Here is a 12,054-nt window from a genome sequence, read left to right on the forward strand (position 1 = left end):
CATCATGGCTGGGGCCTGGTTGGTGACTGCATGTGTCGCATTCCGGTAGGCGAACAGGAAATTGTCCACCTTGTGCTGCAGCGGAATGTTGTCATTGTACATAGTCTTTATTGCCTTCTTAAAGGTTTGTACGAACCTCTCAGCCAATCCATTTGTGGCTGGATGATACGGGGCAGATGTGTAATGCCTTACCCCATTCTTTTTCAAGAACCTCCGGAACTCTTCGGACACAAACTGTGGTCCGTTGTCGGAGCAAATCTGTTCTGGCAAGCCATTCCTGGCAAAAATGGTCCGTACGACTGCAATAGTTTTCTCCGTGGTGGTGGAGGACATTTTGATCACCTCAGGCCATTTCGAGTGCGCATCCACGGCTATTAAAAACATTGAGTCCATGAATGGACCAGCAAAATCAATATGCACCCGTTGCCATAGAGATGAGGGCCACTCCCATGGGTGTAGAGGGGCCTGTGGTGGTGCATTTTGGACTTTCTGGCATCCTGAGCAGCTCTTGGTCAGGTCCTCGATTTGTTTATCGATTCCCGGCCACCACACATAAGCCCTGGCTAGGCTTTTCATTTTTACCCCTCCCAGATGACCCTCATGAAGCTCATTGAGCACTCTATCCCTTAGCTTGGGTGGAATTACCACTCGGGATCCACACATCAAGGTCCCCCAGCACACTGACAGCTGTTCTCTCCTTGTCGAGAATGCTGGCAACAGTGAGTCGCCATGTGCTGGCCATCCCATCACTGTCAAATCATATACCCGAGACAGTGTCGGGTCATTTCGGGTTTCCTTTTTGATACAAGCGTTAGTTACCGGTAGGTATTCAACTATAGTCGAATGGAATATTTCGACAGGATCCACTGCTGGTGCTTCCTCCGCAGTAGGCAGTGGCAGGCGTGATAGCCCATCAGCATTTCCATGCTGTTTCGTGCCCTTATATTCAATCTCATAGTGGTGCGCCCCTAGAAAAGGTGACCATCTTTGCAGTCATTGCGCAGTCATCACCGGAACGCCCTTCTTCGGATTAAAAATGGAGACAAGAGGCTGGTGATCAGTCAGCAAGGTGAATTTCTGCCCGTGCAGATAGTGATTGAACTTTTTCACTCCCCACACAAGGCTGAGGGCCTCCCTGTCAATCTGGGCGTAGTTACGCTCGGCTGAGGTTAGTGATCGTGACGCAAAGGCTATTGGCCTCTCTGAGCTGTCTGAGAATTTGTGCGACAGCACCGCTCCAATGCCGTAGGGTGACGCATCACATGCCAACCGAATTGGTAATGCTGGGTTGTAATGGGCCAATACCTCTTTTGATGTGATTAGTGTTTTGCTCTTCTGGAAAGCTCGTCTACATTCGTCACTCCACTTCCATGGCACCCCAGTTTGCAGTAGGGTGTTCAGTGGGTGTAGTATTGTAGACAAATTTGGCAAGAACTTATGGTAGTAGTTTACCAGCCCGAGGGACGACCTCAGTTGTGACACATTTTCCGGTGCTGGAGCCTTGACTACTGCCTCGATCTTCTCTGGGGACTTATGTAACCCCTCTTTATCGATAACGTGGCCACAATACGAGATCTGTTTTCTAAAAAACTCGCATTTGGGGCGGTTAGCTTGGAGCCCATATTCCTGCAATCTAGTGAGCACCTGCTCCAGGTTGGCAAGGTGATCACTGTCATTTTCGCCCGTGACCAGGATGTCGTCCAAATAACACTGGGTCCCTGGGATCCCTTGCAGGACTTGTTCCATTGCCCTTTGCCAAATAGCCGGAGCTGATGCTACCCCGAATACCAGCCGGTTGTATTGGTAGAGACCTTTATGGGTGTTGATTGTGAGGTATTTTTTTTGATGCTTCTTCTACCTCCATTTGCAGATACGCCTGGCCAGATCAATCTTAGTGAAGCGTTTCCCTCCAGATAGCGAGGCGAAAATATCTTCAATCCGCGGAAGTGGATATTGTACGGTGTGAAGGACCGGGTTCACTGTTACCTTAAAGACCCCACAGATGCGAACCTTCCTTGGTTCCCCAGGTGTGCTGCTCAACGACTTTTTCATCACCGGGACGATGGGTGTAGCCCACTCGCTCCAGTCTACCTTGGACAGTACACCTGAACGTTCCAGACTCTCCAGCTCTGCTTCAACAGCTGGGCGGATCACATAAGGTACCGGTCTGGCCTTAAAAAATTTTGGGCTTGCGTTTTCTTCAATTTTAATCGTCGCTGTCATGCCTTTTAGTGTTCCGAGTCCTTGCTGGAACACTTCTTTCGCGTCAGTTAGGATCTTTGACAGTCGCCCAGGTGTGACGTCGTCATCCTTTTTGTCAGCCACAGTCAGTGCCTGTATGGAATGCCAATCCAGTTGTATTTTCCGGATCCATTCACGTCCCAGTAATGGTGGTCCTCCATCTTGCAATACATACAGGTCTAGTTTTGGTGTTTCCTTACCGTTATATATAACGGTCACCCTTATTTTTCCTTTGGGGTAGACTTTTTGCCCCGTGTACGTCTTCAAAATAATTTTTGTGTCTCTCAAGGGTATGTGTGAGAATAGCCGCTCGTAGTCCCGTCGGTTTATGACTGTTAGGGCTGATCCTGTGTCAAATTCCATCTTTACCTGGACTCCTGCTATCTTGAGAGTGACCCAAATGGTTTGGTGATCCTCCGTTGTGATCACATTATGTAGTTTCAGACAACTCAGTTCCCTGCTTTCGGAGTCGTTATCACTCTTTTGTTCGTCTGAACTATTCTCCGTCATCTTATGTACCTTCTTGTACTTTCCTTTGGTAGGTTTCTTATTGCTGGTTTTCTTTCCTGACCTGCAGACTCGTGCTATGTGTCCTACTTTTCCACACTGTCTGCACACTTAGTCTTTGAACCAGCAATCATTCTGGTCGTGTGTTGTTCTGCCGCAGCGATAGCACTTCTCTGTTCCATATGACATTTCGTTTGTGCCATATTCTTGCGGTCTCTGTTGTATCTCTGCAGCGCCCCGTGCTGCTGCTTCATATGATACCGCAATGCTGAAAGCCTTTTCCAGCGTAAGGTCCTTTTCAGATAAAAGCCGTTTCTGGGTTCCTTCACTTTGAAGCCCACACGCAAACTTGTCCCTTAAGGTATCTGCCAGTCCCGCTCCAAACTGGCAGTGTTTCGATAGTTTGCGCAGTTCTGTTAAATAATCAGCATTGCTTTCATCCTTATGCTGGTTCCGTTTGTGAAACTTGAATCTTTCTGCTATCAGCAGCGGTGTGGGGTTTAAATGTTCCTGTAGTATCGTTACTATGTCTTCAAAACTCTTTTCCATTGGCTTCGTTGGGGTTACTAGATTTCGTAATAAACCATACGTCTTTGCACCCATTAAATTTAACAATACCGACGCTTTCTTGTCATCTGACACCTCATTTGCCTTGCAGTATACCTCTATTCGTTCGACATATCGACTTCATTGTCAAATGCGGTGATACTGCCACTCTTCGGCATTTTGGGTGTGGTTTAAAATGGCGTCTCCCAATGGCTTAAAATGGCGTCTCCCACGCTTTCCTTCCTCCCCCGCTGCTGCCAACGCTGCTCCCGGCGGTTCTCGTGGCAATGGCGGCGCCCTGTAGGTTTCGCGCGCTTCTCCTGCGCTGCTGCCAACGCCGCTCTCTGCGGTCCTCGTGGCGATGGCGGCGCCTCGCGGGTTTCTGTGCGTCTCTCTCTCCCTCTCTCCGACGCTGCTCGGCCCCTGAACACCGGCTGCGCCCTGTGCGCTCTGCCCTCTCTCTCTCTCCCCCGTCGACGCTGCTCGGCCCTTTGCTATGCCGCTCGGTCGGGCTCCAGCCCGCCGCTGTCCGGGAAGGGTCTGCGCACTACCTGTTGCCAGCCCGTTTCGCTGGACCACCTCGACTGGAAAGCCAAGCCTGGCTCTCGACAGCCTCCCCCACAATTCTCGAGTCTCTGCTGGATGACTGGGCGGTTGCCCGTGGTCGACGCCCGAGTCTCTGGCCTTGACCTCCAATCCACTGATCTCCAGGAACGAAACCCCGGGAGGTGATGCAGAGTTGCAGGTAGGTTCGAACTTGCCTTGTCGCCAATGTTGTGTCCGTGTATAATAAGACACAGACTGCAGGAGAACGGTACAACAGGTGTTTACTCAACGTGGCTCACACTGGAACTGATCTGTACAGATTACTACTCAGTGCTATATACAGGTGTGGTCACTGCCGGTACTGCAGTATACATGAGCTGTAAAAGATAGTTCCCCCCTTAAAGGTATATACATTACAGTTTTGGTTAGGTTTTTTTTCTTCTAGCTTTTTTTTTTTAAAACAGTCAGGCTCTGGAAAGCGTCTCTGTAGCTTAGCAACAGCTTCAGAGACGCTTCCAAGGTACAGGCCGAGTGTTTACAAGCTGTTGCTAAGCAGTGTTTGTTGTCAGATACGGAGATGAAAACCTCCGTATCCTTCAACATTAGCGCTGGTCTATCCGGAAGTTTTGATAGATCGGCAGCAGCTCGGTCCCGTCGGTGCCGGATATCGCGAAGTTTCCTGTACTACGTTAAAAGCGCCAGATAAATGCACGCTCCTGCTCACGGTGCGGCCTCCCCTTACATTGGGGAGGCAAAACGCAGATTGGGCGACCGCTTTGCGGAACACCTCCGTTCAGTCCACAAGCGTGACCCCCGAGTTTCCAGTCGCCCGTCACTTTAATTCTCCGCTCCACTCTCACCTCTTACACTGTTCCAATGAAGCTCAACGGAAGCTCGAGGAACAGCGCCTCATCTTTCGATTAGGCACGTTACAGCCTTCCAGATTCAACAATGAGTTCAACAATTTCAGATCATAACCTCGGCCCCCAATTTTCTTCGGATGGCAGCTGTTGATGAATTTGCTGTTCCCATTTACACCTCTTCCAGACCCATCTTTTGTTCCTTTACTTGTCCCATTACCATCTCCTTTTGCCTCGCACTATCATCCCTTTTGTCGTTTCATCTCTCCTGCCTTCCATCCTATCACAGACCTTCCCTTTTGTACGATAGCAAAATACTGCAGATGCTGGAAATCCGAAATAACAACAGAAAATGCTGGAAAAACTCAGCAGGCCAGGCAACATCCGTGGAGAGAGAAATAGAGTCAACGTTTCAGGTCGAAACCCTTTGTCAAGACTGAAAAAGCACAGGAAATGAAACAGATTAAAAGGCCAGGCTGGGAGAGAACAAAAGAGAAGTGAGGAGGTATTCAAAACGAGACGAGATGGTGATCGGACTAGTGGAGACAAAAGACGGCTCTAGATTAGATGTGAAATGCGCCGGCAGAATGGGAGACAGCTGCCATGTGGGAGAGAGAAAAGGGGGAAGGGCACAAAACAAAAGTGTGGATAAAAAATATAAGTAAAAATGTAATAGGGGCCGAGGTTATGATCTGAAATTGTTGAACTCGATATTGAGTCCGGAAGGCTGCAAAGTGCCTAATCGGAAGATGAGGTGCTGTTCCTTGAGTTTACGCTGAGCTTCCGTGGAACAATGCAAGAGCCCGAGTACGGTGAGGTCCGAGTGGGAATGGGGCGGTGAATTAAACTGACAGGCGACCGGATGCTCTCTTCTGTTTCTTTCTGGTCATTATCACCTTGCTGTTTGTGGGAGATTGCTGTGTTCAAATTGGCTGCCGCGTTTCCCACATTACAACGGTGACTCCACTTCAAAAAGTACTTCATTGGCTAGAAAGCGCTTCGAGACGTCAAGTGGTCGTGAAAGGCGCTATATAAATCTAAGTCTTTTTTTTCCCTCCCCTCACCCCTTTCCCTGCCCCTGCACTTGCTTAAAACCAGTTCTATCTCTAACTTTTTCCAGTTCTGACGAAGGGTCATTGACCCGAACCGTTAACTCTGTTTCTCTCTCCACAGATGCTGCCTAGCCTGCTGAGCATTTCCAGCAGATTTTTGCTTTTGCACATTCCTCTTGTTGGTTTAATAATGCACGGAGTGGCACCTTCACACACTGAACCACGCGGGTTTAAAGACGATGCCCTCACGGATTCAGGGCACGCGTGTCGCCTACCTGCAGTGCCACCTTGTACAGCTGAGTCATAGTCAGGATAACCTTCTTCACCACATTGACATTCTCGTCCTTCAGCAGCATGTTGAGGTTTGCGATTAGTTTCGGCAGCAGCTCGTTGTCCCGCTTACTAGAGGGGGGGAAAGTTAGGAATGAACGAAGTGACAACTTGCAATGTTTTGAAAGAAGGAAAAGATTTTTTTTAAAACCCAAGATATACTAACCATGCCTCCTCCATGAATCCAATCACAAACTTACGAACGTCGACTGATTTATCCGACTGAAATGCAATGATTTCCTGCGAAGAATAAGGTTTGTCAGTTTCCTACATTACAACAGTGACTACACTTCAAAAGTACTTGATTGGCTGTAAAGCACTTTGGGACAACCTTAAAGAAAGACTTGCATTGCTATAGCGCCTTTCACGATGGCTCAAAGCACGTTACAGCCAATGAAGTACTTCTGGAGTGTGGTCACTGTTGTAATGTGGGAAACGCGGCAGCCAATTTGCGCACAGCAAGCTCCCACAAACAGCAATGTGATAACGACCAGATAATCTGTTTTAGTGATGTTGATTGGGAGATAAATATTGGCCCCAGGACACCGGGGAGAACTCCCCTGCTCTTCTTCGAAATATTGCCGTGGGATCTTTTATGTCCACCTGAGAGAGCAGACGGGGCCTGGGTTTAACGTCTCAGAGGCGAGAATGCTACCCACTGAGCCACAGCTGACACTTAGGTCGTGAAAGGCGCTATATAAATGCAAGTCTTTCTTTTAAACAAGCAATCTCGGGGGGGGGGGGGGGTGCAATACAGATAGTCTTTTGCGATATTCACAAGATTCTGAATTTAGGTGTCAGCCGTGTCTCAGTGGGTGGCACTCTCGCCTCTCAGTCAGAAGGTTGTGGGTTCGAGTCCCATTCCAGAGATTCAAGCACAAATTCCAGGCTGACACTCCCAGTGCAGTACTGAGGGAGTGCTGCACTGTCGGAGGTGCCGTCTTTCGGACGTCAAACCAAGGCCCCGTCTGCTCTCTCGGGTGGATCGAAGAAGATCCCACGGCCACTATTTCGAAGAAGAGCAGGTGGTGTTCTGGCCAATATTTATCTCCCAATCAACATCACTCAAAACAGATGATCTGGTCATTATCACACTGCTGTTTGTGGGGGCTTGCTGTGTGCAAATTGGCTGCCGCGTTTTCTACCTTACAACAGTGACAACACATCAAAAAGTACTTCGTTGGCTGTAAAGTGCTTTGGGACGTCCTGAGGTCATGAAATACAAGTCTTTCTTGCATTCAAAACCAGCTATCTGCTGGGATGAAGAACAGTTCAAGTAAACTGCACCACCTAATCCTCCATCAATCAGGGGTCAGTTACTTCATAACTGAACACTGAATTCAACATCAGGGACCAGCGGTGGATATTCACAGTGCAACCGTTTCTGTCCTCATCAGTCATAGAAACATAGAAGATAGGAGCAGGAGTAGGCCATTCGGCCCCTCGAGCCTGCTCCACCATTCAATGAGATCATGGCTGATCATCCAAACTCAGTACCCTGTCCCTGCCTTCTCCCCATATCCCTTGATCCCTTTAGCCTTAAGAAATATATCTAACTCCTTCTTGAATATATTTAATGAATTGGCCTCTACTGCCTTCTGTGGTAGAGAATTCCACAGGTTCACCACTCTCTGGGTGAAGAAATTCTTCCTCATCTCAGTCCTAAATGGCTTACCCCTTATCCTTAGTCTGTGACCCCTGCTTCTGGACTCCCCGACCATCGGGAACATCCTTCCTGCATCTAGTCTGTCTAGTCCTGTTAGAATTTTATAAGTTTCAATGAGATCCCCTCTCATTCTTCTAAACTCCAGTGAGTATAAGCCCAATCGACCCAATCTCTCCTCATACGTCATTCCTGCCATCCCAGGTATCAGCCTGGTGAATCTTCGCTGCACTCCCTCCATGGCAAGAACATCCTTCCTCAGATAAGGCGACCAAAACTGCACACAATACTCAAGGTGTGGTCTCACCAAGGCCCTGTGCAACTGCAGCAAGACATCCTTGTTCCTGTACTCGAACCCTCTTGCTACGAAGGCCAACATACCATTTGCCTTCTTAACCGCCTGCTGCACCTGCATGCTTACCTTCAGCGACTGGTGCACAAGGACACCCAGGTCTCGTTGCACTTCCCCTTCTCCCAATCTATTGCCATTCAGATAATAATCTGCCTTCCTGTTTTTGACACCAAAGTGGATAACCTCGCATTTATCCACGTTATATTGCAGTCTGGGGGAGGCCTGCGCTGCTCAGGGCTGTGTTCAAACAACGCAGTTATTAACGCGGCGAACGACTGCACGCAAGCTGGAAAAGAATCCTGCTCTCCGGGAACTCCGAGTTTACTCACATCCAGAAAGTTGTCAAGGAGTGTGGGATCCTTATTCACAATCAGCTCCTGAACCTGGGACGGGGAGAAACAAAGATTGAAATAAAACACACGACTTGTACCTACCAGCTGCTATCTGCTACTGAGCTAATGAGTCCATCACACTTAAGAGTGCCGTGCACAGTTCTGGTCTTCATATTATAAAAAGGATATAGAGGCACTGGAGAGGGTGGAAAAAAGATTTACAAGAATGATACCAGAACGGAGTGGTTATACCTATCAGAAAAGATAGAACAGGCTGGGGCTCAAACTGAAGGATGACCTGATAGAGGTCTTTAAGATTATGCAGGGGTTTGGTAGGGTAGACATAGAGATGTTTCCACTTGTGGGCAGACCAGAACTGGGGGCCATAAATACAAGATAGTCACTAATAAATCCAATAGGGAATTCAGGAGAAACTTCTTTACCCAAAGAGTGGTGAGAATGTGGAACTCGCTACCACAGGGAGTGGTCGAGGCGACTAGCATAGATGCATTTAAGGGGAAGCTAGATAAGCACATGAGGGAGAAAGGAATATAATGATATATTGATAGGGTTAGACGGTGGGAGGAGGCTCGTGTGGAGCATAAACACTGGCATCGACCAGTTGGGCCGAATGGCCTATTTCTGTGCTATACACTCTATGCAAAGAGAGGGAAAGCCAGTCATTTGGTGCTGGTTTCTTTTGTCCTAGAACCTGTCAATCTGCAATAAATCTAAGGTGCCATTTGTAGACAACACTTAAGAGTATGATGCGGCCTTAAAGTGACAGGCCAGAATAAAGACAACCCCACCATCACAGCTAAATAATACACGGTATCGCACTCGCTTTGTTAAAAAAACAGCACATCGTCCATGAACCACGGGCAATCCACTAATATCGGTGAAAATGAAAGTCTGCGGGTCGCACTGGCTCCGCGCAGTCTCTCTGTGTCGCTGACCTGTTTGAGAACAGTGATCTTGTTATCGGTAATGATGAGTGCCGCCTGATTCAACAGATCCACCACCTGCAACGCAAAATGAATCGGTTATTCTGCAGTCAGTCACTACCTTGGCAAGATGTCTTGTAAATATACAGTAATTGTGACAATATAAAGTGTCAGTGCAAGATCCTGCAAATCCATTGGCAGGCTAGGCACACCAAGGCCAACATCCCCAGCATCGAAGCTTTGACCACGCTCGATCAGCTCCGATGGACGGGTCACATTGTCCGCTTGCCCGATACGAGACTCCCAAAACAAGTGCTCTACTCGGAGCTCCAGCACGGCAAGAGAGCCCCAGGTGGGCAGAGGAAAGGCTTCAAGGATACCCTCAAAGCCTCCTTGAAAAAGTACAACATCCCCACCGACACCTGGGAATCCCCGGCCCAAGACCGCACAAAGTGGAGGAGAAGCATCCGGGAAGGCGCCGAACACCTCGAGTCTCTTCGCCGGGAGCAAGCGGGAAGCCAAGCGCAGGCAGCGGAAGGAGCGCGCGTCAACCCAAGCACCCCACCCACCCGTCCCTTCAACCACTGTCTGCCCCATCTGTGACAGAGACTGTAGGTCCCGCATTGGATTCATCAGTCACCTGAGAACTCATTTTTACTGTGAAAGCAAGTCATCCTCGGTTCCGAGGGACTGCCTAAGAATAAAGTGTCAGAAATGAGGACAGGTTGCATAAACTTGGCTTGTATTCCCTTTGACTTTAGGCAGTTGAAGGGCGATCTAAATGAGGTGTTTAAAATGATTCCGGGATTCGTTAACTTAGTTAGAGAGAAACGATTTCCTCTGGTGGGGCAGTCCAGGACAAGGAGGGGGACAATCTTACAATTAGAGCCAGGCCGTTCAGGAGTGAAATCAGGAAGCACTTCTTCACACCAAGGGTAGTGGAAATCTGGAACTCTCTGCCCCTCCTAAAGGCTGGGGATGCTGAGGGTCAATTGAAATTTCAAGACTGAAATGTATAGATGTTGTTGGTGAGGGTCTCAAGGGATACAGGGCAAAGGCGGATAAATGGAGTTCAGGTATCGATCAACCAGAATCTCATTGAATGACGGAGCAGACTGGAGGAGTTGGCATCTACTCCGGTTCCTATGTCAGCCTCCCTCCCCCATCTTCCCTACACTTTCCCTCTGCGTCATCCATTCTGGCTCCTCCACCCCTCCCCTCCCGGTCCCTCTATCCACCCCTCTCCTCCCGGTCCCTCTATCCACCCCTCCCCTCCCCGTCCCGCTATCCACCCCTCCCCTCCCGGTCCCTCTATCCACCCCTCCCCTCCCGGTCCCTCTATCCACCCCTCCCCTCCCGGTCCCTCTATCCACCCCTCCCCTCCCGGTCCCTCTATCCACCCCTCCCCTCCCGGTCCCTCTATCCACCCCTCCCCTCCCCTCCCGGTCCCTCTATCCACCCCTCCCCTCCCGGTCCCTCTATCCACCCCTCCCCTCCCGGTCCCTCTATCCATCCCTCCCCTCCCGGTCCCTCTATCCACCCCTCCACCCCTCCCCTCCCGGTCCCTCTATCCACCCCTCCCCTCCCGGTCCCTCTATCCGCCCCTCCCCTCCCGGTCCCTCTATCCACCCCTCCCCGTCACTCTATCCACCCCTCCACATCCTTCCCCCCACCCCTCTTCCCCCTTCACCACTTCCCTTCAACCCCCCACCCCCTTCACCCCCAACCCCCTTCCCTTCACCCCCCTACCCCCTTCACCCCACCTACCCCTTCCCCCCACCTACGCCCTTCCCTTCACCCCCCTACCCCCCACCCCCTTCCCTTCACCCCCCACCCCTTCCCTTCACCCCCCCACCCCCTTCCCTTCACCCCCCACCCCTTTCCCTTCAACCCCCCCACCCCCTTCCCTTCACCCCCCACCCCTTTCCCTTCAACCCCCCCACCCCCTTCCCTTCAAACCCCCCCACCCCCTTCCCTTCAACCCCCCCACCTTTCCCTTCAACCCCCTACCCCCTTCCCTTCAACCCCCCCACCCCCTTCCCTTCAACCCCCCCACCCCCTTCCCTTCAACCCCCCCCTACCCCCTTCAACCCCCCCACCCTTCCCTTGAACCCCCCCACCCTTCCCTTGAACCCCCCCTACCCCATTCAACCCCCCCACCCCCTACCCCCTTCAACCCCCCCACCCCCTTCCCTTCAACCCCCTACCCCTCACCCCCCTTACCCCCACCACCCTTACCCCCACCACCCTTCCCTTCAACCCCTTCCCTTCACCCCTTACCCCCTTCCCTTCACCCCCACCCCTTACCCCCTTCCCTTCACCCCCACCCCTTACCCCCTTCCCTTCACCCCTTCCCTTCACCCCCACCCCCTTCCCTTCACCCCCACCCCCTTACCCCCTCCCCTTCACCCCCACTTCCCTTCACCCCCACAACCCCCTCACCCTTCACCCCCACCCCCTCACCCCTTCCCTTCACCCCCACTTCCCCCCTTCCCTTCACCCCACCCCGCTTACCCCCTTCCCTCCCACCCACCCATACCCCCTTCCCTTCACCCCCCTTACCCCTTCCCTTCTACCCCCTTCCCTTCACCCCCCTTCCTTCACCCCCTTCCCTCTTCCCTTCACCCCCCTTCCCTCCACCACCCCTTACCCCCTTCCCTTCACCCCCACTTCCCCCCTTC

General features: G+C 51.0%; 1 protein-coding gene across 2 annotated transcripts in view; it reads right to left on the reverse strand.

Moving 5' to 3' along the window:
• The window catches only part of sympk (symplekin), a 75,541-nt gene extending 66,068 nt beyond the window's left edge, over window positions 1-9,473 (reverse strand). For both annotated transcript variants that reach the window (XM_085973445.1, XM_085973443.1), the window contains exons 1-4: window positions 9,386-9,473; window positions 8,427-8,480; window positions 6,249-6,322; window positions 6,028-6,154 (exon numbers count right to left, since the gene is read on the reverse strand). In XM_085973445.1, coding sequence (XP_085829571.1) covers window positions 6,028-6,154; window positions 6,249-6,262 — 141 coding nt within the window. In that variant the 5' untranslated portion in view covers window positions 6,263-6,322; window positions 8,427-8,480; window positions 9,386-9,473. The remainder of the gene's footprint in view (window positions 1-6,027; window positions 6,155-6,248; window positions 6,323-8,426; window positions 8,481-9,385) is intronic.
• Between the last annotated feature and the right edge of the window lie 2,581 nt (window positions 9,474-12,054).

The sequence above is a fragment of the Somniosus microcephalus genome, chromosome 34 (assembly GCF_052327205.1).
Source record: "Somniosus microcephalus isolate GS21.2 chromosome 34, FLI_Smic_1.0, whole genome shotgun sequence".
Taxonomy (NCBI): Eukaryota; Metazoa; Chordata; class Chondrichthyes; order Squaliformes; family Somniosidae; genus Somniosus; species Somniosus microcephalus.